Consider the following 26,111-nt stretch of genomic DNA (forward strand, 5'->3'; position numbering starts at 1 on the left):
AACAATGCTGGTGGAGCTGGGATCCCAACAAGCTCCAAACCCCGGACTGGGACTAGAATCGAGTCGTAGCCTCAGTGGAAGGACGAAGCAGGCACTGCTCGGGAGGCTTCCGAAACTAAACAGACACAAAACCAACCCAAAAAAAGACCAAAAAAATCTTTGCACCACATCATCCAAAATGGCAGAGAAAATTAAGTCCTGGGGCTGAAAATGAAGGGAACCTGACTTAGGTCTCTCTTCTCGACCGCCGGCTGCCTCCTGCCCTTGGAGCCGCCAAGTGCAAACAAAAGTGAGACGTCTCTGAACCTGCTCCCTGCTCACAGCAGGTCCCTGTGCCATGGGGTGCCTGGGTGGGGCTTTTTTCCCCCTCTCTCAGTGCATTTTAATGCCCTTATTCTATATCCTAATGTCTTTGAGGAGGAAAAAAAAAACGTAAGTGTAACTTAAAAAACATCACTCTGTTTTGCAAAATCCAGCAGCTTCCTTGGCAGCGAGAAAGGCTGGCTGGCGTTATCCCCTCGTTTGACAAAACTACTATTTCTGGGCATGTGCTCAAAAACAGGTAGGAAGCAAATGCTGAGAAATAAGGAAGTAAAAACAGCCAACAGATTTTTCTCTACCAAGAACGCCAAGCGTAAACATGATTTATTTAGCTGTGTTTAACGTGTCTGTCCTCCACATAACTACGAGCCCACTTGGGCCGGAGGAAGGATGGGGAGGAGGGGGGGAGGGGAGCAGGGAGGACAGTGGGGGACAGAGAGGGCAGGGGGAGGTGGCCCCAGACGAGGACTTCCTGAACGGTTCCGTTTAGAGTTTTGGGAGAACAAGAATCTTGTGCCTCAAAATACATGCATGTGTCAAAGGGAGGCAGCAGTAATCTGCTGGTTAATTAACAAGCTGCCACTAACAAAAGATGGAAGACGCAGTTCATACGAACAATATCTACATGGGCGCTGCACGATCCTGTCCCCCCACCGCCCCACACTTGCCTTCCTCTGCAAACCATGTGGGCTGGCTGCTGGGACAGGCGAGGAGGCCCTCCAGGTTGGGGGTTCTGAGCTTTCAAGTCCAGACAAGAGGGAGAGGGAGAAATATCACTGCCTTCCCTGCCCATCCTTGCAGGCCCATGTGGAATTGACTGAGATCTGTATTCAATTAAGGAGCACCAGACAGCTCTGGCTCCACGCCTGCACCAACACAGGCTTCGGGGATCTGCCATGCCCCCTCAGCCCACTCCAGCTCTGATGCCCATGCCAGGAAACTAGGGCTGCATTGAGCCCCTGCGGAAAAGGCAGAGTGTCACATCCCCCCCACCCCGCCACTCCCACCCCAACCCTCAAGCCTGGGGTCTTGTCCCTCCCAGGGTGAACCGACCACCTCCATAAAGAAAACATCTGTATTTTCCAACGAGCAAGACTAAACCAGAGGTTTGGGGCCTTGCCAGAGGTGATTCCTATTAAAAACCTAATTCAGGTCACTCAACATTGGCTATGAAAAAGAATCCAAGCCTCTTTCAGATAAAAACAACAGAAAAGTAAGATGAAAGCCCCAACGGGACACTTGGGGCCTCCCATTTCCCCTGTGAAGGTACCATTTCAGTGCAGCCAGCTGTGTGTTCGGTGGGCACCAATGCCAGTTTTTGTTAGCTTTGCGACGCTGTGGTATAGCAAACGGAGGATTTCCTCACCGGTCTGCACCGAGTTCCTTCCTCACTTGCAACTAGCAAGACTGTGCACTTCAAGGCTGCCTGCTGTATGCACTCCTCCCCAACCCAAGTCTGCACTCCTCCCCAACCCAAGTCTACACTCCCTTTGCCCCACACGCCTCTCCTGCAGCCAGACACCAGAAGTCAGGAAAGATACATTCTCTGGTGTATTCAGGTCAAGGGCAACAACTCTGCATTAGGATTCTGGATCACGTGACAGTCCTGAACAGGAGCCGAGGGAGCAGGGACAGCACCCTGAAATGCATGCGGACTGGGGAGGGGTGTTTCTCCTTGGTATTAGGCTCCTAAATTGAAACTTCAAGTCCTGCCCCTCACGCTCCCCCCTAAACCCCCAGTTCTTCCCCCTCATGTTGAAAATGACCTGCACATAGAAGCTGTTTGATTCCTTTCCCTTTTGCAAATTAGTCACCCTGCCCCCGTGGACTGAACAATAATAGTCTACACTTTTATGATGTCCTTGAACTCAGCAATGACTTCACTCCTACAGAATGGTTTGTTTTCCTATCTGGATGGTGGCAAGGGCATAAACCAGTGGATATCCCCATTTTACAGATGAAGAAGAGACGCGCTGGACTGGTTTGCCCTGGGCTGTTTGGGAACAAACCCATTTCAGATGTGAAGCTTCTTGCCCACACTACACCTCGATTCAGCGCTTTCACACGGCGCCCATCCACGCCCCCCACCCCAGCTCCAGCAACAGCAAATAGAGGCTGCCCGCCTAAGCAAGGCTCAGGTGGTGCTCGGGGAGTCCACGGTCCCAGAAAATCAAATAAGAAAATCTAGATTTCTCAAAGTAGTAAAATCGAAGATGCTTCGCTGCACCTCTGAAGGAGGCCTCCCCGGGATCCCTTTGGCTACCAATTCCACTGGTATTTCAACATAACCCAGCTGACCAAATCCCCCATTCTCAAGCAAATGTCCCCCACACAGCTCCCGAACAAAGCCAGGCTAGTCACCTGTGCCCTGCAGACCTGTCCCACGGCTCAGAACAACACTCTGCCAGGCAGCCCACCTGTCACTCGGACACAGAAAGGTGTGCGCCTTCCAGAGGAGGGAGAGGACCCAGAAGGCCGCAGGCTCTCTTCCGGGCTTCTGAACAAGAACCCTCCAACACTCTGCCCCAAGCCCTAACTGAAAACTAGAGGGAGAAATCACCCGTAATTTTTAATCACTGTTGAGTCGTCAAAATAAAGAAAACAAAAATAAGGTGGCCTCCTCCCCCATGTGACAGCCATTAAGTCAGCCAATCACACGTTTACCTGTCTTTCAAGCAAAACATGAACGACCACCCCCACGCACACCTTGTCTCCAGAAATCCTGAAACGTACATCTCTCTAAAGGAACTGCGGAGACCGAGCACGGGGCCCCTCGAACACACACACACATAATTAGTGTTTCATCTTTCTTTCTGTACAGGAATTCGGTAACATAAATATTAATCAAACAGGAGGATCTGCCTCTTCAGTCTTGGACCATTACGAGTGTGGGATTGTGATCTTTACCCGTATTTACAGATATTCAAAGGCAGATTCTATCTTGTTAGAACTGTTATAAATGGACGTCTGAGAAATCAACGAGCAAGTTCAGGCAGATAGGAAAAGCTTCCTGTCCAGGACTGGCAGCAGCTTTAAGTTCCCAAGTGTTGAATTTGTTACCTTTTCTGTAGGCCTTTCAAAAAAAAAATTGACAAATGCCTTCAGATTCCTCCAGCAGTAAAGCTAGCTGCTCAAAGTTCAAGTTAGCTAAATCTGAGATTTTTTAAGATCAACTCTTACTCAAAATGCCACGAAGGCATTGTTTACAAAATACTTTCACCTTTGAGAGCCACAGGAAATGCCGTACTAATATTGTTATGATTTGGGTCAGCCCAAATCATAAATATATATGTATATACATATTTCTTTAAATTATCTTGATTCTTGCTACAGCAGATATATTCTGTTTGGTTCAAACCTATTTCTGAATAATGGAAAATAGAGACATGGTTCCAAATCTGGCTAGAAAAGCTGTCGTAGTGAAGGTAAACTTTTAATCTTCCACAGGCAAACGGCATACATTTTTATTTCCAGAGCAGCAGCTTTGGGAAAATGTTTGAACATTCTCTTAAGAGCTCTGTGGTAAATACGCTGGGCGTCCAACCAATGCTTTTCTGGGTCTTTAAGGGCCTGTTGGAGTGCTTTAAACGATTGGAGACCAATTTTTAGGAAGCAAAAATAAAGAGACTCCTAGCAAGGTGACCATTTGCATTCAAATTCTCTTTAGGGGGGGTTATTGTAAGCGAAGTCGGGCTGGAGGAAGGAGTGACATTAATTCCCTGTAATTCCAGGAGGCTTTGTGTCCTACTCAAGCGGAGGGTTCCATTCCCACACAATTGGGAAAACACTTTTGTTCTTGAATGTTTTAAAATCCCAGCCCCAGGAATTCCCTCTAGAAAAGCAGGCTCCCTCTCCTTCCCCTGGAAAAATAAAACAAAACTCCAAAGAAAACCACTTTTGGATGGGGCTGTTGGCCCTAGATGGACACACACAATGCACACGGGTGCTCTTTGAGGCGCCTTCCAACTGGGCCTCACCTGGATCCGGGGAGCTGCCGGGCTCTGTCAGGCCAAGTGGGTTGAGAAGGGCGGCACGACCCTCCAGTGCGTTGGCGGCGGGCGGAGAGGGGATCCCCAGGCCACCCCAAGAACCGGGACGCACGTCCAGGAACGGATGCCACCCTAGCAGGAGCCCCGCCCTGGCGCGCGGCGGTTTCGAGGGGGCCACCGGTCGGAGTTTGCAGGGGTTCTGAAATGCAGTTCCCCACGGCCGGGTAGGTCACTAGCGCGGGCGCACGCCGGGGGTCTGGGGAGGGGGCGGCGGGTGGAGGAGGGGCGGCCCTGCGTACACAAAGGGGCCCCGGGCCGGCGGGCTCCCCGCCCTTGACCTTGGGTCTCCGCCTCCATCCATCTCCGCGCACAGCCAGAGAAGGGGGCTGGCCCGTGGCCAGGGGCGAGCTCGCCGGGCAGCTTCGGAGCAGGGGGCCGACGGGGCCGCCAGGGGACAGGGGGGAGGCAGGGCGGGGGAGTAGGGGGGAGGGTCTTGGAAAAAAAGACTCAAGGGCAGCAAAGTGCTCCGAAGAAACCTGCATTCCAACTCCCCCCAGTTCCTGAAGAGCCGGGTCTTGGGGCGTCTCCGATTCACCGCCCGCCTCCGGCCCCCAAAGCAAAAGTTGCGCGGATGCTAGAAGGAAGCCCCCTCCCCTTGGCTAACCCTGCAACTCGCCCGACCCCACCCCCACCCCCACCCCGCCGCCTTCCTCGGACCCGGGCCGAGAGGGGGAGGAGAGCTGTCACGGGAGGAAGAAAGGAGCGCGCCTTCGCGGTGAGGCCAGACGCGGGTAGGGTCAGCTGCGTCTCCGCCCGCCCCTCGCCGCCCAGCTCGGGCAGCTGGCCCATTAAGCCCCCGAATTATGCATGGACCTGGAGCCCCCTCGGCCCTCCCGCCCCAGGAAGACACAATAAACGCGCGCGGCTGCCCGGGGCCGGCAGAGCAGGAAGGAGTGGCTAATGGTCGCACAGCCGCGCCCGGGGCGCAGGCCGGGGAGGCCGCGGGATCGGCGAGCCCAGCTGCCCAGCAGGGGCCAGGCGCGCCCAAAGGCCTTTGAGCAGCTTCTCAGCACCCCTGGCGGGACCCGGACGGGACCAGGACCAGCGGGGGGAGGGGCACCGATCACAGGGGAGCCTGCGGAGCAATCACGAAGTTGCCACAGTGTCCGCCCGTTTCCCAAAACGGGTCGGGGAGGTGCGGTGGGCCCCAGCGCCCCTGCCTGAGCTCTGCACGACCCGCCACGGGAAAGGCCATTGTGTGCCTGGGCTTGTCTGTGAAGACATGGACCCCACCCCTGGAGGCCCCGAGGGGCGGGGCTGAAGTCCCCCGACGGCCTGGCAGGAGGAGTTCTGCCCCTGCCCCCTCCAACGGGAGAGGGGATGATTTGCAGGTGGTGGGCACCGTCGAAGGCAGGAAAGAGGGTCTAGGCGTGGGGGGCGTGTCGCTAGAGATCCGGCCAGGAGGCCAGAAGAGTCTTGCAACCTTCAGTGCCCGTGGGAAATTGCATTAGTAGTGAGGCAGGTGGCGCCTTGTTTCATGGGAGCAGGAGGAGTTCAGTCTCAGAGTTGGGAGGGTTAGATGTCCATCTTCCCACCCTCCGCCACAGCATTAGAACTGGCCAAGGACCCAGTCCCCAAAGCACATGCAGCCTCGCATCCCTTCCCTTCGGTGTCTCAGTGTCTTATGTCCCCACAGTAGGGTGCTTCCGGTGCCTGGGACCACAGTGCCCCGATGACGCCGCCAGAATGTGAACTCTGCTGTCTTAGGCCTTGCCCCGTTTGTTTCTTTCTCCCCTTCTCTCCAAAGCAAAGGCCAGGTCAGGAAAATTACATACTTCTTTTTCCCAGCGAATAAAGTCGCCTCGCCTCCTTTGCAGGGAAAGTTTTACAAGCCACTGATGTCAATGATGCAGGGAGAAGACCACACTGTTTAGATTTCTAATTGTCTGGCTTTGAACTCAGGGAGGGAGGGGAAAAGAATCCACTCTGGCTCCCTTGGAGAACTTAGTTTTGTGGGGTCTACCAGCCTCAACCGTTGTTAGCCAGTTGCTGGGGTGGGAGGGGGTCATCAAAGGTTTGTCCTGTTTCTCCTTAAGGGAAAGGAAGAACCCCAGACGACTGTGGTTACACTGAGCCCAGGCCAGGGAGGGCCCCAGCCCCAAGGAAAGACCTCTGGAACCCAGCTGGGGGGGCTATACTCTCCAGATGCCATGCTCTGGCTCAAAAAGAGCCTTGGAAATAAAGCCAGTGCTTTCTCCACTACTTTCAAGTCAGGAAAACAGAAGCATGTTTCCTAGTCACTGCCAGGTCGGACAGGCATCCTCCCTCAAACCACAGCCCAGGCACTGAATCTGTCGGGCCTCGGGGCTTTACACACGTGGGTTCATCTTGGGTGAGTGGTGACCTGTGCATCTGTTTGCACCTTTCAGTCTGAATTTATCTCCCTGCACCTAAGGCTGTGTCCACAGTTGCACCATGAAGGCCGTGGAAGCCACCCAGGGTACTCAGCCAGGGTCAGCAGCCCTGATCAAACACTGCCTTGGCTTAGAGAACCAGCTCGCTGTCCAAGGTGGGGGGATTCACCCCACCCTTGGTGGTGCATCCAAATAACTGCCTTCTCCTCTCCACACCAGGAGTGGAGGATTCTGACTTCTCACCTCCAACAAGAGGCCATTTTTTGGCTATTTTTCCACCCAAAGGAGCCCAGTTTCCACGCTGTCTGAGCAGCAGGCAGCCCCTTCCCCAGATTGTCTCGCATTGTAGTGGTCCCACCTCACCTTCCCAGGCCTCCCCCTCCCGCACTGCCCTTCCCTCAGCACAGACTCCTCCTTCCTGAGCCCCCCCAGCCCCCCCAGGGGGCCCTCCAGATCAAACCCAGCAGACCAGGAGAAAGGCCCAAAAGAAACCCACTGAAAAATAAAATAAAATAAAGCCTTGCCTTCTCCAAAAAGGCCTGCCCACCTCTGAGTCCAGCTCGGGGCCTCCAAGTCCTGACCCATCCTGCCACCTGGGAGTTTCTCCCTGGATTCCATTCCAGCAAAGTTGACTCCACCTTAGGTCACTGACCGCCATCTAGCAGTCCCGGGCCACAGTGGGCCCAGGTTTTGCGGGGCCAGAGGTTTATACATTGGAGGGGAGGGGAGGGGAGTCCTCTTAACAACAAAAAGACAAGTACCCAACCACATCTACAACCTTAGGGACAGTGCCCAGAAGGGGCCCGGTCACTCAAGGACCCCGTGCCCAAACATCAACCTCACAGTGTGCACACCACATCCTCCCAGAAGCACCTTCACAGCATGGAGCAGAAAGAGACCCTGTTTACCTTTTAATGTAATGGTTTTCATTTTCAGCCACCAATTTCTTAAAAGAAAACTTACTTCCTAAGCGCAATACGTAACAAGTGAGGGAAGTCAGCTGGGGCCACTGGGCAGGAAGGGGACTGAGGTGGGAAGTTGGAGTCTACCCCCCACCCTGCTGCCAGGAGTTTGCAGCTGTTACAAACCACTGATGGCTCCTTCTCGGATTTCAGCTTAGGAAGCTCAGGCCCAGAGAGGGGGAGGGTCTGCTCAAGGTCACACAGCTTGTGGCCACAGGTCTTGGGCCTGAGTCCACCCTGCCTGCCCCTCCCCAGGCTGCAGCCAGTAGGCCCGCCTGCCTGTTACCATCCCTACCCTGGGGAGGGGTCAGCTCCTAACCAGACGGGTTTTGCACAGAGCAGTAGGCAGGAAATGGACAGACATGTAGGACAGGGGAGCTCCACTGTCCTGATTCCCTCACCCCACACTAGACCCCAATTCCCACCAGGGAGCTTCGCCCTGAGAGTGGAAATCGGGGCAGAAGAGGCCTGTGCCAGCCACAGTTAAAGACCGGCACCATCACACCCAGGCCTGGGCACTGGCTGGAAGTAAGGGGCCTGGTTCCTAGGCACAACCGTGACGCTGACTCATGGGGTGGCTGTGCAAGGCATTTAACCTCTCTATGACTCGGTTTCCTCGTCTACAAAATGAAAGTAATACCTGATTTAACCGCTTTGGTGGGGCGGAGACACTGGATGGGAACGTGGGATAAAATATGACCACGGGCAGCCCCATCTCGCCACCGGAAGGAGTGTGACTACCGGCGCTTACCCTCTGGACCCCTGCTCACTGGCTGTGTGACTTTGGCAAATGACTTAACGTCGCTGTGCTTCAGTTTCCTCTTTGGTCAAGTGGGGTTGCTAGGAGGATTAACTCAGTTAGTGTGTGTGAAGCCCTTCAAACCATGACTGCCACATTGTAAGCTCTAATAAGGATGCGGTAAATTAAAAATCCAAATATGAAAAACTCCATCTTTTTGTTTCCTCAGTGAAAAGAGGAATTCAAGGGCACGGGGGTGACCACCAGGCTGCCTTATTTACACAGCTTACTGACACAGAGCCCCCTCTGAACAGATTCAGAGCTGGTGGTTATGCATTAGTCAGGCATGAAAATTAGGCGGGGACGGAGAAAGCTGTCAAATGCCTAATAGAAAACTTAAAATCAACTGCTAACTACTTACTGTCTAATAACAACAACAACAACAACAACAATAATAATAATAGAGGCTGAGTGTTGGTTCGGGTCTCCACTTGGGGCCCAGAGCCTTCCTCACTCACTCTCTCCCTTTACTTGCCTTCCTCCCTTTCCTCCACTGCTGCTGGGAGCACGGATCCACCTGAAAAAATCACAGGTCAGAAGCTCCCAACTCTAAAAAGGAAAAAAAAAAAATAATGAGCTTTTAACTGACCGATAGTTTGTGTCTTCCTTTTACTTCAACTTTGAACTGCCGTTCAGAGCCACGGTCACATTTGCAGCTGCTGACACTCTTTGCTCTGGCTCGGACAGTGTACACGGTACCTGCCATCTCCTGCCTCCCTGGGAGGCCAGTGGGACAGGGATCACTCCCCCCAACCCCCATTTACAGGTGAGGAAATCAGGACTCTGCCAGGGGAAATGGCTTGCCTGGGGCAGCCTGGTGTGGCAAAAGGTCACCTGTCCCGACTCGAGATGACTGGGGTCTGGACTCAGCCCTGTCTGCAACCAGTTACACAAGCTCGGACACCCCCTTAACAGGTCAGAATAGGGAATGGGCAAAGAGATCCCTCCAGCTCAGGCCAGAACCCCCATGGACCCCAACTGATGACTGTTATTAACAACAGCTGGCAATGCACAAGGACCTCAAATATGCACACACTGTCTAAATCCAACCTTATAACAAGCCTGAAGGATAAGAAAGATTATCTCTATTTTACAGGAAACTGAGATTTGGACAACTGACTGAAGGTCATATACCAAGTCACTGGCAAAACCAAAATTCCAGCCTAAGTCCGTCTGAATTCATATTTTATTGCTTGCTTTTCTGTCACCTGCCTTTCCAAAACCTCCACCAGGAAAGAACAGACCACTGTATGAGGACGCCTGGGACTGTGGGTCAAAGCCTCTGGGGGCCTCAGGGTTCCTGGCAGTTATCTTCAAGGGTCATACCTGGGACAGGCTTCAAAGACCACCATGAATGGAGCCTGGAGATAGCGCCTGCCACCAGTCACTCCACCAGCCAGGCAGAATTAGTATACTTCTTCCTAAAAGCCTCCATACCCTGTGCTATCTGAGGAAGCCAGGCAAAGCTGAGTCTGATTCCACTTTGCTGTGTGAATTGGGCAAGTCCCTTAACCTCTCTGAGCCCCAGCTCTAACTGGGAGTACAAATGTCTATTTCAAACTGGGGTTAACAGTATCTGTTTCAAGACTGACATCTATTTCAAGGTGTGATAACCCAAGAAAAGCACTTAGCACAGTGTGGGTGACCAGGTTGGCCCCCTCTTCCCCGCCACCCACCGGCCCTGCCCCGGCTCTGAGGTCAGCCCTGCATGCCCAGCCCCCCAGCCTGAGCCCAGGGCCATGTCCCTCAGACGGAACACTCCACCATCGCTTGGTGCAGACAGAACAAATAATTAGCTGTCATGATTTAATAATAAAAAAAAGATAATCCGTGCCACAACACACATGGATTTAACTAATCTTAATTTGAAGGGAAAATAACAACTCTAAATTTATCAAATGCAAGTTTTTTAAGACAACCTGCAAGCGGGGTTTATCTCTGGTTTCCAGCACAAGCAAGTTACTTAGTTTCTCCCACTGGCCGAGTTAATATTCTTTTTTGCACATTTATTTTATTTATTTTTTAAAATCTGAAACGAACATTCTCAGAGCAGCGTGTAAATCCTCCGGCTGAACAGAAGCCCTTTGCTGCAGCACAGTTTGCCTAGCAATGGGTCACCGGGACCCCAAACCAAACCCCCGGTCTGTGCCCTGCCGGCTACGTGAGCCGTGAGCCCTGCCCCCTGCCCCCTGCCCCCTGCCCCCTGCCCCCAGGAGCATCTCCGGCCCTTCCAGGGTTCCAGATGAAGACATGCAGAGCGGGCGGAGCCATCACAGCAGGGACCTGCCCGCCACTTCCAGCCCAGGGGTACCTGCCACCTCCTGTCACCAGCTGCCTGTCTCCTGCATTTCTCCAGAAATCTGACATCTGGGGTTTGGAGGGAAGAGAAAAAAAGGCAGAAGGCAAACCTAGAGCTGACATCTGATGGCCCATTCCCCCTGTTATAGCTCCATTTGGTTATGGAAGCAGTGATAACACCAAAAAAAAAAAAAAAAAAAAAAAAAAAAGCCAAAAACGAAATGCCTGTGATCAGGGGCTATAAAATGGGAATTCTAAGGTGGAATCTGGAGGAAAAGGCTGAGAGAGATCCAGGATGAGTTTTCAAGATTCTGACTGAGAAGAGCAAGCACCTCCTGCTGCGCTCTTTAAAAAGTTTTCCAGATGCTTCCACATCTCAGTGGTCTACCCAAGGCCAGGCCCAGGCTGCTCAACACCCTCATCTCATTTACTTCTGAGCATAAAGCCAAAAAGTCAGTGCAGACAGGGAAACTGAGGCCCAGGAAAGCAGAGCGACTTCCCTGGATGGGCGCAGGAATCGCACCCCGGCGCCTGGCAACAGAGCCCGTGCTCCTTCGACCGCCAGACCCCACCCCCGGGGCCGCCTGCCCTCAGAGCTGACGCCACATGACAAGAATGTGACTAAAGACAGGGGAAGGCAGAGCGACACATGGGACAGGACACACGACAGTCGTTCTGAGGTCATTTCTGACGGTGGCATCCTCAGAACCCAATGGAAGTGTCTCCTCCATCCCAGGGAGACCTACGCTGGCTACTCTCATACCAGGAGACATGGAACCAGGGAGAGCAGAGCATCCGTAAGGGAAGGAGGAGGGCGCTTGTATTCACAGCAGGCGCACCATGCGCCAGGCACACATCACTGCACGTCACAGTTATTGAGAGGTAGGCTCCCTGATGAGGGAACTGCAGCTCAGAAGGTCAAATCACGCTGCGTGAGGCTGGCAGACTTGACCTGGGTCCACTCCCATGGGGCAGCATCTCCCAGTGCAGGCTGCAAACCCAGCTCCCCCAAGCCCCCTTCTCCTCACGCCTCCTGAAGACTCACATCCCAGGTAACAGCTCAGAGACTCATGCTCTTTGCAAACGCTGGGCCCCCCTCATCTCACCTCCCAGGATTCACTCCTCCTGCTCCCCATGATGGATGGGCCCCCAAGCTCCAACAGTGGCAGAGAGAACGCAGCAGGAAGGGACCTTAGGGAACGGAAGGAACACCTGTACAGGTGGGTATCTAGCCTACAGCCGCCCCTGAGCCAGCACTCCAGGACAAAGCCCCCACCTCTGACCAAGGCCACCCCTCTGTCTGCAGATGGGCCTCGGACACAAGCTCCAGGGACCTCCTTCGCCCACAGCACGTGGTCAAGGAGCAAACCGTGACCACACACACCAAGAGCAGGGCTGCCACCCGCTCACACTCCAGTCATGTCCCCTAAGCAGGACACAGCAGTCCCCCGGATGGCCATCCTCCCACCAAGCTCCCGCCCCTCCAGGGTGTTCTTTCGGGTGGGGATGTCCAGGGCGGGGAAGGGCAGCAGGTGCTCAGTTGTTGAATGAATGAATGCCCAAGGCTTCAGAAACGTCTTCCTTTCACTCTCCCACTTCTTCATTATTAAAAAAAAAAGGGGGGGGTGCTAGTTAACTATTCCCTTTTTACCCATCTCCAGAACACCATCCCAAGGAAAGGTCCAACCCTGGTGTCATGACCGACAGAATTCCAACTTGGTCCTCACCCAGGGGATGCCTGTAAGGGTGGAAGAGATCCCACATATTTCTAGGCCAGCCCTTCCCATCCATCTCTGGAGCCCTGCCTCTAGAAACACCTGGTCGGGGGGCTGGGACCTGTCAGGGCCACACGCAGAGTCCTAGCTCTTGAAAAGGCGGTACCCTCGCGGCCACCTGGGCACCTCAGCCCAGACAGTCCAGCCAGAAGCAAAGTCCCAAGAATCAGCAGCCCCCAGACCCCATCTCACCAGCTGCCGACCAGGGCCAGCCCTAGGAATGACAGGGGGCAGCGGGGGCATGGGCAGGCTGGAGCAGCCCCTCACAGCCGGAAAGCAGGAACCAGAGAGACCTGGGCGCGGCCAGCGGTGCCGGGGGCTGGGCCAGCGGCTGCGCGGACTGCTGGGGCCCGGGCGGAGAAGCGCCCGTGATTCGTAGTCCCCCTCTTAAAATATAAAGACTCAATTATCTTTGAGCAGCTTGCTTTACACATGAATTGACACATTTATTTTACAATAAATAACTGAAAGTTATCTCTGTTTCCTTTACTGTTAATCTACACAGAGAAATAATAAACAGGGCTTGTCTACAAAAATGCAACTACTGCAGTCCTCAGAATTCAATTAAGCTAAAATAATTAATGCTCCCACCATATTAAATTACTTTATACATTTGAGCCACTGAAGTTTTATTCTTTAATCTTTCCTTTTTATTAAATAAAAAAAAAGAAAAAAGAAAAGAAAAGTTGGTGCCGAAGTAGGGAGGGAAAAAGCAAAAAAGGAGACTGGGAAGGAAAAAAAGCATGATGGGCTGTTAAAATGGAATGGTCGTCTTCAGCTGACACAGCATGCAGACTGTTTTGTGCCTTTGATTAAAATAACGTTTTAAATGCTTTGAACAAACGTATCTCTTTAGACTTCTAAGGGATTATTTTACATATTTCTTCAAGAATGAAGAAATCCATTCGTCCTGTTGCTGAACAGAAAAGGCCAAGAATATCTTTCGTCACACGTAGAATAAAAATACTGTCGGCTGCTGCCGTATTACAACCCGGAAAAAGGGGGGATGGCGGGGGACAGAGGGTGGGGGGGTGAGGACAAAGCCGCCTTGGAGATTAACTTTGCCTTTTATGCAATCATATTTAGTCGCTTTCTTAAACAAACCTACCGACAATGAGCTGCAGCCTCTCACTGGATCAGACCTTCCACATGAAATGAGGATTCAGACGGGGTTTGGCTAGAGCAGAAAGCCCTTCCATTGACACGTGAATGGGGCCCAAGTCTCCTTGGCAGGAGCCACCCCTGAAAGGTCTGTCTGCACTGACGCCAGGTGTTTATACCACTGGTGGAAACTATCCCTCAAGCATCAGACAAAGAAAAGAAAGGGGTGGGGACCCCAGCAGCATAGACAAGAGGGGCCCAGCACCTTTCTCAGTCACGGCTACAGCCCTAATGAAGGAAGCATCGCTCAGATCTGCATAGCACTGAGAAACCAGGCTTCACAGAATTTGGCCTTTAACAGGCTGGACACTGTTCTCAGTGCCCTTGGTGAATGAAGAGTGTGGGAGACTTCGTGTGAGGACAGCCACCAGAAGGCCAGGCCCACAGGCCAGTCTGGTTCGACGGGATCTCCCCAGTGCCCAACACGTGCCTGCAGGCATCTGCATACCAGAGCAGTCTCTTCACAGGAGAGAGAGCTCATTAGTCCCATTGTACAGATGGACAAAGTGAGGCCCAGGGTCACAGAGTTGCCGGGTGGCTGCCACGGAGCAGCTGGGCTTGCTGCATCACCCTACCTGCCTCCTGGGTGATGGGAGGGTCCCCTGTCCACACCCATGTGTCTCACCCATGAGAGCAGAGTGCCCTGGTTACCCCAGGCTCACCCTCCAAGGAGCACCCAAAGCCTCAGTCCGTCCGGCATCTCCCCTGGCTTCCACAACCAAACAGTGGAGAGGGATGCACACCCTTCCCCGCCAGCCACCTGCTTGCACGCTGTGGTGCCAGAAGGGACCCCCAGGAAAAAGTTTCACTGCCAAAGCATTTATGAAGCCCCTGCCCACTGAATCCTCACACCAGGCCTGCCAATATCACTCTGAGGACGTATGGAAAAACTGAGGCTTGGACCCTGAAGAAGCTAGTCCAAAGTCTACTGGCAGGATCTGAACCCTAGCCTGCATGCACTCTGAGGCCGTCTTGCTGCAGGACAGGCTGCCACTTCCAGGGAACACAGGCCAACCAGGGCCCTGAGCTCAGAAGTACGAACCAGAAGCAAACACTCCGGGTTGCACGGAGCACGGGCTCCTTGGAGGAGGCTCTAGCATGCCCCAACGTGGCCTGGAGAGAAGGACTTGATGCAAACTCACTGTGGTGAGCCCACCTGGCTAGAGGACGCAAGCCCCTACACCTGTTCTCTAAATGGTAAAAGCCAGCTGTCCAGGTGGCCGGCCAAGTGGATGTGCCAAAGGGGATGTCCAACCTTCCACAAGGGGCGCAGTGTTCCAGCAAGTTCCCACAAGCCCCTCCCGAGACCCACCTCTAGGATCAGGCAACATCAGAAGGGGCCTCTGAGCTCAAGGGCCTAACCCCTCATTTTACAGCTGGGAAACTGAGGCCAAAGAGTGGAGGAGGAGAAAAGAGCGATCCCTTTCATAAGTGCTGGCCCGGCACGGCCAACAGGCAACGTCTCATTAAGCCTCACAAGGACCCCAGCAAGAGAGGTCTCGTTAGTTCCATTTCACAGATGGGGAGACTGACTTGTCCAAGTTTGTGAAGAACAGACTCCAACCCAAGACCGGCTGGCTCCAAAGCCAGAGACTAAGCCAAGAACACCAGCAAAGTGAGGGCCAACGAGCCTTCCGAATTTCCATCCCGAACTCCTGGCCCCACAATGGAGCACACTGCCAGAAGCAAAGCAACCATCACTCGCTGGGCCGCTCTGAGCCCCAGGCCTGTCTCCTCCCGACGGTCACCTGGACGGTGGACCCTCGGCCAGGGCAAGCCCACCTGGTGGCGCCCGGGCCCTCCCAGCACCGACACCCTCAGACAGAGGGTGAGTCCCCAGCTCAGCAAGGGCGGGGGACCAGGGAGGTGGCTTTGGCAGTGGCCAGGAGACTGCCATGTTCCATACCTGCAATGTTCTCCTGCTTGGGGCAGATGCCTTTCGTGGGCGAGAGCAAGTGGTCATCTTCGTCGGGGGTGACCTGGATCCCGATCTCCACCGGCTCTGACACTTTCCTGAGCTCAGAGCGTGAGGAGGGCGGTGGGCTGCCCTGGTCCAGGCCTTTGTCATAGCAGGCACCCAAGCTGCTGCCACACTGCTTCTTCTTGTGCTCTATAAAAACCAGGATGTCCCCCAGGGGGAAGTTCATCTGACACTGTCCACAGGTGAGCAGGTCAGGGTCGGGGCCACCCACCATCAGCCCCAGGCTGCTGGGCTCCTCTATCTCCAGACCCTCGTCTTCCTCGAGGATGGCGGCCTCCACATGGTCAGGCTCTGCTGGAGAGAGAAAGGAGAAGGGGGGGGCAGAGAAGACAAGATGGACTTAGGCAGTCACGAGCACCCATCATTCATTCCAACCCTTCCCCACCAAGAGGCAGGCCCCGCTGTCGCGGGATGCTGGCAGTCACCACGTCCTCCCCCAGACTCCTGGAGGCAGGGGGCTCACCATCCTGCGTGCAACAGATTGGCAAACTGAGGCTCCGGGAGCAGCTCTGCGGCTCCCAGAGGCTATGGCTTAAGTGTTACTGATCTTACAGCTTTCTGGTTTACTTCCTGCCAATTTGCCCCTGCCCCAGCCTAGCAGAGGGACACAAACATGTCCACATGTGCATCCACACACATCCTGGTGTCATGAGAGACTGGGCCGTCCCCAACTTGGCAGTATCATCTGGAGGTCTCTCTCAAACTTTGCAGCATCTGAGACTCTTCTGGGAGCTTTGAAAACCCCCGATGCCCAGGCAGCACCCCAGATCAATTACACTGAGATACAAATGTCAGGCTGTCTTTTTTTTTTTTTTTTCTTTTTTCTTTTTTTTGAGACTCCCAGGTGATTCAGATGGGCAGCCAAAGCTGAGAACCACGAGCCAGAGCCAGAGCTACTTCTCCCTGCTCGGGCTCGAGCTGCGCCCTACCTCCCCTCCCTCCTTTCATTCATGTCCTCCCCATTCATTCAAGTCCTGCTTGCATTCCTCTACCTGAGACCTGGCTGCACACCAGACAAGAAAACAGAAACCCAGATGGGCATCCGAGGGCCAGTTCTTCCGAGAGAAAGAAGCCCACACGCTCAGAAAGCGACAGGTGAGCGTTGGTTCGAAAAGAAATATCGAAGGGGAAACGATGCAGGGGAGAGTCACCGCACGTCGGCTGGCTGAAAGAGGGAGCGGCTCTCCTGTCAAACTCCCTGCTCCCGGTCAGACTTCCATCGCCTTGTACACTTCCCAACACTCACCGACTCCCCACTGTCCTTTTTTGTTTGCTGGGTTTATTTTCACTCCCGAAAAAGAAAAGAAAGAAAATAATAATTCTTTAGACGCCAAAAGCACTTGTTGGCAGATGACAAACCACACTTTCAATGGGCTGTACATTTTCATATTTCTTTAGCAGCCGATCTATTTCCTTTCTTTATTTTTTATTTTATTTTATTTTTTTTTTTTTCGTAGGGGGCACAGGACCCAAATATTTTGAAGTGAATCGATGCCTGGAAAAGCAGCAACCTCCTCAGGGAAAACTTGAAAAGGCAGCAGCCGACAGTGTCATAAATAAGGGAAGTGGACAACAAGGTGGCACCGTCCCTCCAGGTCTGAACAAATTCGGGGTGGAATTTTTCGAGAGCAAATGTCAGTAGTGGTGTAGAAGGGCACAAGTGGCGGGGTCTTCAGGGAAGCCAGGGGGCAGCCAGAGGCCAGAAACCCAAGGAGGCAGGTATATTTTAAGTGGTATGGTATTTAGGAAAGGATAATGAAAACCACAGAAGAACAGAGAGAAAAGAAATGGAAGAGAGGAAAAACACATTCCGTGGCAGTGAAGTTATGGACGGGCCAGAGCCAAAGAACAGATAATTTAAGGAAAAAATTCTGTGGCATCTTCCATCCTACATATAAATCACTGTCCTGTATTTTCTGAACACAAGCTTCTTCAGGGCCCGTGATAGTCCATGTAGAAGGCCAAACGTCAGGGAGACGGTTCAGGACGTGCACCCTGTATGGGCTATGTGTGTGGCGCAGGTACCGCTGAGAAGGGAAGTGACACTTTGAGATCCTGCCTGTGCTTATAGAAAAGCAGGCAGAGCCGTGAATGAATTACATGTAGCCACGCACTGGAAACGTGGCAGTGCAAAGACACCCCGCAGAGGAGGAAATCCGAAATCTCTCGTCTGCATGCCCTCCCACAAAAAGAACCTATAAGGTAAGAGAAGCCACGTGCACAAAAGGCAGCCCCAGAAACCATCAATTACACTGTAAAAAGAAATCGAAGTTTACTTTAAAAGGAGTTAGAAGACAATGCCACGTAATTAATTTACCAATTTATTTTATGAAAAGATGGTTAAAATGTAATCACAGCCCTCACGCCGAACAGCAGTTCTAGGGGGGACTGGGTCCCTGTGAACGGTCTGTCAGAATGTAAAAGGTAATTATTCGGTGCCTCTTTTCCCTTTAATGATCTAACATTGAGCAATACTGTTTATATTGAAAAGCTCGCACCTTTAATTACCAATTACATATACATAATTTCAGAGCCAAAGGAGAGGGCTGTGAAAACAGTTCTTTAGAAATATAAGGATGTATTGTACACCATTGCTAGAGAAAGAACTCTAATAAATGGGAGGAGGATGTCAAAATATTGTTTTGTTAAAAGAGAGAGAGAGAGAAAGAGACACAAAGGAAATGAGCTGAAAAGCAAAAAAAAAAAGGACAAAACGAAATTGAGAATTCAAATGAAACGGGTGAGTTCTGCGGTAGGGAGGCTGGAGGTACCTGGGCCCGTTTTCAAGGCCTCTCCTGAGCAGGCCTAGCAGCCAGCTGCATCAGTAAGGGCATTTGATAAAAATAAACAAAGGCAGCAGCTAATCCAGCCACATTCCCTACTTGATCATCTTCTCTGAGGGCAGGGAGGTGTTCGCCATTGTCTAATTTCATCTTTGGTTTCCTTGTTCGGTTTCTGTTCGGTTTTGCTTTTCATTCACTTTTTCAGCCAGTCTGTCCACCCCTTCTCTGTGGTGGAAGGTCTAGGAAGCATGAATGTCTCCTCTCGGCTAGCAGGTTTTAAGCTACAGAATTTCCAACTTATTTTCTCCTTCAAAAGAAACACAGACTAATTTAAAAATTAGCCCAGGTCACCTAGGCCTGTCCGCGAAGTATTCTGCCCTCTCCCTTCCATCTTTTGCTAAGGACTCTGTTCCAGCACTTTTTCCTTTTTCTCCTTTTGTTTTTTGGGGTTTTTTTTGTTTTTTTTTTTTTTTTTTTTTTTTTTTGGTAACATCTGGTATTCTTTCCTTTATTTGGCAGTCTCTGCCCTTTCCACTTCCTTCATGCTGCAAGCCTGTGAGCCCCAGTAATTGAGTCTGAAAGTACCCGAAGCCGTTCACTGAGCTTCAGCTCTGATTTCTGTCTCCAGTCCCCTCGCAGCCACCCTGGGCAGCCAGGCTCTGCCAGCGTCCCAGTCCCCCGGAACAGCTCTGATCCCAGAACAGCTCTGATCTCAGGTCTCCAGCTCTCAGACCCAGGGCAGCTCCCTGTCTCCTCCCAGGACGTCCAGGAGGAAAAGAACCCAAAAAGCCTCCTTCCTCTCCCACCTGCAGCCTTGAAAGTAAAACTCCCGAAGACGAAGGGGGTGCTCACCCAGCTCCAAGAGCGAGGCTGCCTCTCCCCACGCCCCCCAGGGCGGGGAGCTCTAGGCTTTGGCCTATTGGGGAAGGCACTTCCCAGGAAGGTGGCAACGTCACCCCGCAGTGTTTAGGCAGCAGAGCCACCCCGAGCCCCCAAACTGTCAAACTTTGGGGTCAGAGCGGGTGGACCAAGACAGCTTGCTGAATCTCACGCTCAAGGCCTCCAGAGACACCCCAAAGACGGGCTGTGGTTTCGTTTCCGCTGGCAGGCGGATACTGAGCTGGGCGTGTGGGGTGCGTGTGTGCCACACGTGTGTGTGTGTGTGTGTGTGTGTGTGTGTGTCCCTTCTTAGAACCCTATTGCTAATGGAAGAAATACACGGAGAAAGAGCCAGTGGGCCAAGCTCAGAAAAGGCAAAGTGAGACAGGCCTGGCCCATCTAGAACCCTCCTTTCTCTGTCTCGCTGGCACATGGACGGAGCCCCGGAGAACCAGGCCTCTGCTGCGACAGGCACGGCGGTCCGAACTACCACCCAGAGACCAGGAAGCACCAGGAAAGTGAAGCACCACGTGAAGACAAAGCAGCCTTTCCAAGTCCCAGGCCTCCAAGCCAGCCCCCCGCCGCCCCCACCCCGGGCTGCCTTGTCGGGCAAACTCGGGCCTTCGTAGACAGACGGCAAAGATGAGGGGTTTTTCCCCTCTGAGATGATTCCTGCTTTCATGAAAAGCTCCCCAAGTGTCAGGCAACCCTGGAAAATATTGCTGCCCTCACTCTTCTGAGCCGAGTAAAGTAGAGGGATTGCTAAAATGTTTGACTCATTAAAAGGAAAAATGAATGAAAGCAGCGTTTAAATGTCAGGTATCAGACTGGGGTGGATTCTGAAATGTGAAATCCCAAAGCACGTGGACACACACACACACAGAGTTAATTTTCTTTTACAACAAAACCACATTTAATTTACAAGGCTAGGCTGATAAATGCATTTAGAAGCAGTGAAATCAGGGTTCACAGATACTAACGGATATCGCTGTTAAATGGACAGGGAAGCCCTCAATCTTAAGACCACTCCCCCAGGCCTCAGCTTGGCTGAGAAGGAATTTGGGCAGAAGACAGAAATGGAAAGACATCATTAACACCGGCCCGGCCAAGCCGCCCACAGGCCCCCAGCAGCTGCAAAGGCTTAGCAGGCCTTACCTGGCCAGTGATTCCCCCACATGCTGGGCTCCCAGGGCCCCGCCTGCCCATTTCTCCTCTGACAACTGCCCCTGCACCTGCCCCACGGGAATTCCAGCCCAGGGGCGGGTCTCCTGCTGTCCCCAGAGCACGGTGTGTGCACCCTGTTGCACACACAGCACACAGACCCCGTGTTCCCCTGAACCCCGCAATGATTCAAATCCAAATCTCTACCTTTAATGGCTAAGCCACAGACCAGGAAAAACATATGCAGAATTATTGTTTCACTGATGAGGGGGAGGGGAAGGAGGGAGGGGAGGGGTGCCAGGCTCTCAAAACCGTGGGCTGCCAACGTCACAGCCACCATCCTATTTGTACGCGTGTTTACGAGAAATGTTCAGCATCCCTCCGCCGGAGCTCTGCTTTACACCTGCTTCCTACGAAGACAGAGCCTTGGCCAGGCAGTCCGTGCTTCCCAATAATCTGCAGAACGATCTTTTCCTTCTCCTCCCCATGAACATTCAGGGAGGGGCTGAGACCCCAGGCGACACCTAAACGCCACCAAAACGCACACTCGACGGAGCACAACACTTTCTGGGCTGCCATCAATTTTTAATTTATTGGATCCAAGAGAAAATAACAACCGTGGGGTGGGGGGCAGGGACGGAGGGGTGGATGGGAGAGAGAAGGAATCAATTCTCGACGGAGAGAATAATCCATGACTAGGTGATGCTTAAAGCCACAACAGGAGGTTTTATGAAGTTCTCCGCACAGAGGGAAGAAGGCAGGGCCGGCAGAGGGGTCGGAGATGAGACAGAGCCTCAGCCTAGCCAGGCACGTGTTCGGGGGAATGTCCTCACAGGGCCACAAAGGGATAGGATGCTTTCAGGTCCCAGCCCTCAGCCCCATTTGCCCACCAAATTCCTGCCACCAGCAAGCTCGGGGCTGCCGCTGGACCCAGGGAGGGCACAGCTGGGCTGGTGGCAGGTCACTCAGAGAAATGAGCCCTCTCTTCCTGGACCACCTGCCCTCCAGGGAAGAGGGCTGAGCAGACTCCAGCCTGTTCCAGGTGTCACATTGCTGGTGGCCCAGGCCCCGAGCCTCCCCAAGAGACCTTCCAAGGCCACCTCCCCGGCACCCTCAAATCAGCTGCGGGGACAGGAGTACACCAGGGCCGCCACCCCATGAAGCCTTGTCTGCTCCACGCCAAACGCAGCACATGCCTCAAAATGAAATCTTCCACATTTCTGGTATCTGGGCAGAGAGAAGGATGCCAGGGCACAATCTTATCTGTAATGTGGGTTTCCTTCCCGTGAAAATGACCTGGAGTCTGGCTGGCTGGGCCCACGAGGGAAGGCCTAGGCTTGGCCTGCATATCAGGAAGGTGGAAGACTCCTGATCTGAGGAGAGGTTTGGGGTACAGGGAGAACCCAGCCAGAAGACTCCACACTCCCCATATACACACATTGTCCTATGCACCCCCCCCCCAGGATACTTCTGCAAATTAAAAATAGCTCCCTGAAAAATACCCTAAGTTGCTCTACAGACTTAATCCAACCTCCCCCCACCCCCACTGCATCTACCTCCCCAGATCCCCCAAAACTGAGCTCAGGAGGCCAGGTCTCACACATTCAAAAGCAGAAAAAAGACCCAACGAATGAGGGAAGCAGCGTTCGGGCATAGCCACAGAGCCCATCCCAAACTAAAAGGTTACTAAGAAAAAAGGCAAGTCCACCATATACCAAAGACAGGAGGGACCTAGGTTTTGATAAATAAAATCGTTCTTTAAAGAAAGAAAAAAAATGTGTGGCTACAGAAATCCTTCTAAACACATTCAGAAGATTCCTCAAAACTGCAAACGCCTTAAATCTTCAGACGCAACAGGGCTCGTCATGATGCGATAGGAAAGCATTCTTTGAGGCCCAACGAAGAGATTTGTTTTATTTAATGCTGTGCTTTTTCAAAGGTGCTCAACAGAAGAAAAGAAGGACCCTCCGTACAGGACGCCGAACTACAAGCTTTTAACTGGAAGAGATTCTCTGAGGCTGACACCCAGACAGCCATGGCAAACGCTTTCAGCATCTCGTCGCCAAGGTAGAAATTTAAACATGACTCCCTCCCCTTTTGTTTTAATTCTTAGCAGCGCTCCCATCTCTGAGGCCCATGTTAATCACATAACATTGGCATTCAACTTCCTTGAGTCATTTTTGCGTGTTGTTTTGGTAGAGAGCTCGCTAGAACATTCTCAAATGTATTTGTACTTCAGCAGTTCAGTGGAAGGGGGTGATAAAAAAAAGTTGGGTAAAAGGGAGGGTTTTTTGGTTTGTTTTTTGTTTTTTGTTTTACTTTGAAGTTACCTAATTTTGTGTGGTCTGGGATTTCATTACAGTGAAAAAAGCGAGGGCTGGCTAATTCAACACCCAAGCAGATTATCAGCTGCCTTGGAAAAGGAAATAAAGAATGAATTTCTTGAATTTCAGCAACTGCACAAAAGACTTGCATATGTCAAAATGCCGGACGAAAGTCCCTGTGAATGTAGCACCATTAATCAAACCGCGATCTGGTGTCACTTTTGCCAGTAAAAACGATGCTGTTGCCCTCACCCCCCTCCCTGGCTCGTGCAGAAGACACACGAAGTGTGTCCCTTTGCTTTCATGTGTCTCCAAATAGCCTGCTCTCCGCACTTTTATACACGCCTGGGGAAAACTACTGCTCAAGGGAGGCGGTCAACAAGGGACGAAAACGTGGGCGGATCTCACTGACCGTTGGCTCTCTGAGAAGTGACATTTGTGGGATGGGGAGCAGTGGGTGGGGGACACCACACAGGCCCCCAGGCCCAATCCTGTGAGTAAATAAAGAGTGCTGGGAAGGACAAAGCCATCCTCAGAGCAGCCGGGTGACACAGACATTCATTCCTGGCATTCTACTGTCCCTCTCCCCATGAAAAAAATATGCCAGTGGACCTAAAGCTAACACCACCTTCAGAGAAGGATGCTACGCAGGCATCAATAACTTGGCCGTGCAGTACAGCACACAGTCCCCCAAAAGCATTTATTTTCCTTTGTCCTCCCAGATGTGACAACAGCATTAAACCCAAAGTCCCTGCAGAGTTCCAGCTAAAGGTAGGCCCTACTCAGACCACCAGAGGGTCCTTTCTTAAACCATAAGAGATACAGCAGATAGTCCTCAAAGGTCAAGGGCCCCATCTTTGCCCTTCCCCATATATACATATTTTTTCTTCATTGTCGTATCTGTGGTCAGTGCTTAGTTACAGCTTGTAAAACTCCAAGTCCCGAGGCAAAGGATTGGGGGTTTCTAAAGTCAATTTTTTTTTAACAGTTTTCTGCAGGCCAGAGGCCACTGCCCAGCCCAAAGCTTCAAGATGACAGTGACACTTCATCCCTGAGTTGTCAAATGAGCTCGCTGCCACGATATGCTTACAACAGGCTCAATTCAAACATTAAATGAAGTAGAGAAATCATCAGATAAATTGCTGGCCTTCTGTCCTGGAGAGTGAAGGCTCTTTCTCCAGCTGATGACAGCGCTGGGCTTTTGTCTGACCTAATTTATTTCTCTTTCAGGTTAGAATAAAGCACTCCTTTCCTGTCGCTGGGTAACCTCTTCTGCACATATACTGAACTCAAGCATAAGACTCAGGGCTAACTGCGCTGTCACAGATTTCTTGAACTTGGAGAAGACGACATTATAGATCCAGAAATCCGGGGATCAAAAAGCACACATACTCCCCAGCATGAAATTACACGGTTAGGGGAGTAGTCTCATTAAAAGCCATCCATTAAGGGCACTGTTTGGGGTGAAAGGTATTGGCAACGCTGGGTCTAGCAAGCACACAGTCCTTCCAAACAAAGTTTTACATGTTATTCGAGTTGGCATTTTATATCTTTGGGGAATGGTGCTATTTCGCTTAGTACAGTGGGAACGTTACCTAATAAATGGAATTGAGAATCCAAGTGTTATAAAATCTGAGCTAAAAGGATTTCCATTCATCAAACTGTTTTAGATACATGATTCCCCAAAGCAGCGATTCTCGGCAGATCCCTGGGTCTGTGACGTGCAACACAGAAATGGACAAAATGAGGTTCACTCTTCAGAGACCTACCTCCCCCCACCCACCCCCCGCCCCATCATGAATGCCTAGAGGGCCTAACAGAATTTTCAGAAAGTCATCACCACAGGCTAATCGGGGGGAAACACACCCGTTCAAAACTAACAATTGTAATTGTTTTTAAAAAAAAAAATTAAAAAGAAAAATGCCATCCCCCCACCTAGTGAGGTCTTGTAAGTCAATGCCAATAGCTTGAAAATAGATTTCTCAAACTTATATTCGCAATTTGTCCTTCTCGGATCTCCGCAGGAAAATCAATATTACAACTTCACACTTAAGACATTTTGCAGCAACGTAAACTGCTTTCACGGCTGATGGAAGCCGGTTCCCGGCCCCTCGCAGCGCCGGCTCCAAGCCATGACACGGGCGCCGAGCTCCCCCTAGCTGCCAAGTGGCGCCAGGCTCGGCTGGCTCCGCGTTACAGCCTTGCCATCCACCCAAAGCCAATTCAACCGAAAGTTTATTTTGGAAAGTACTTTATCACAACAAGCAACAGAGAATGCAAAGCGATCGAGAAAGGAGATGAAAAGGAAAAACGGAAGGCTGGTGCGAGCCGTGTTCTAAGCCCAAAGCCGGTGCCAAAGGCTCGCTTCTGATAAAGGCGCTAGAGAGACTGGTGCGCTCGCTCGGCAGTCAGAAACTGATCTCTGGGAACTGTTTTGCGTGTTTCCATCTCACCTGAGACAGAATGATCATTACTATCCAATGCACCAAAAGTTGGCCTTCTCTTGGGTCAGTGAGACCCATCTAGCCCTGCACAGCGGCCACAAAGCATCACACCCAAGCATCTGACCTCAGCCTCCCTCCATGTTTCTAAGGCCGGCCTCACCAAAGCAACTGCAGTCACTCCAGCACTTGAGACATGACTCGTTTTCTGTTACGAAATATTTTGAAGGCCAGACAAAAATCACCAAGGCCAAAGCACAGGCAGAGAGCGACCTCCCACCCTCAAGAAAAAAAAAATGCATCTATACATCACATTCTGGGAGGGAAAGACTACCCTTTAAAAATATTAGGGGTTGTTAAAATAGGCTCATGACTGTTTTCTCTCAGGTGTGAATTACAAATGAATAACATCAGCCTGGCATAACACCTTGCATGAACACATTTTGATTCTCCCTTGGAATCAGAGCAGCTGACTTATATCACACTTCTAATGATATGGGGTTCCCTTCTGTGCAGAAGTGATACAAACTTCACTTCCCCCCACCAACTACCAAAAAAAAAAAAAAGAGGGGCCTAGGTCTTATGAAATGTATCGGAGACCCAATTTTGCAAGACACACAGGCCACCGGAGATACACTCTACCCTGGGGAGTTCAGAGCATTGTGAGCACAGTGGCCTTCAAAACCGGCAGCAACAGCAAAACCTAATTTAAGAGGCAACGATGGAATTAACACAGTTAGCCCAACTTCCGCGTCAAATCCTGGGTCTCGAGTCGTTTTGCAAAATCATGAATGCATGCGGAAAATTACTAATCTTCCAAGAA

The 26,111-nt window shown here is 51.8% G+C and overlaps 1 protein-coding gene across 1 annotated transcript in view; it reads right to left on the minus strand.

The window, feature by feature from the left end:
• Positions 1-26,111, minus strand: part of BCL11B (BAF chromatin remodeling complex subunit BCL11B) — a 94,233-nt gene that overhangs the window by 64,661 nt on the left and 3,461 nt on the right. The window contains 1 exon segment of the mRNA XM_032482595.1: positions 15,626-15,994. Coding sequence (XP_032338486.1) covers positions 15,626-15,994 — 369 coding nt within the window.

The sequence above is a fragment of the Camelus ferus genome, chromosome 6, assembly GCF_009834535.1.
Source record: "Camelus ferus isolate YT-003-E chromosome 6, BCGSAC_Cfer_1.0, whole genome shotgun sequence".
Taxonomy (NCBI): domain Eukaryota; kingdom Metazoa; phylum Chordata; class Mammalia; order Artiodactyla; family Camelidae; genus Camelus; species Camelus ferus.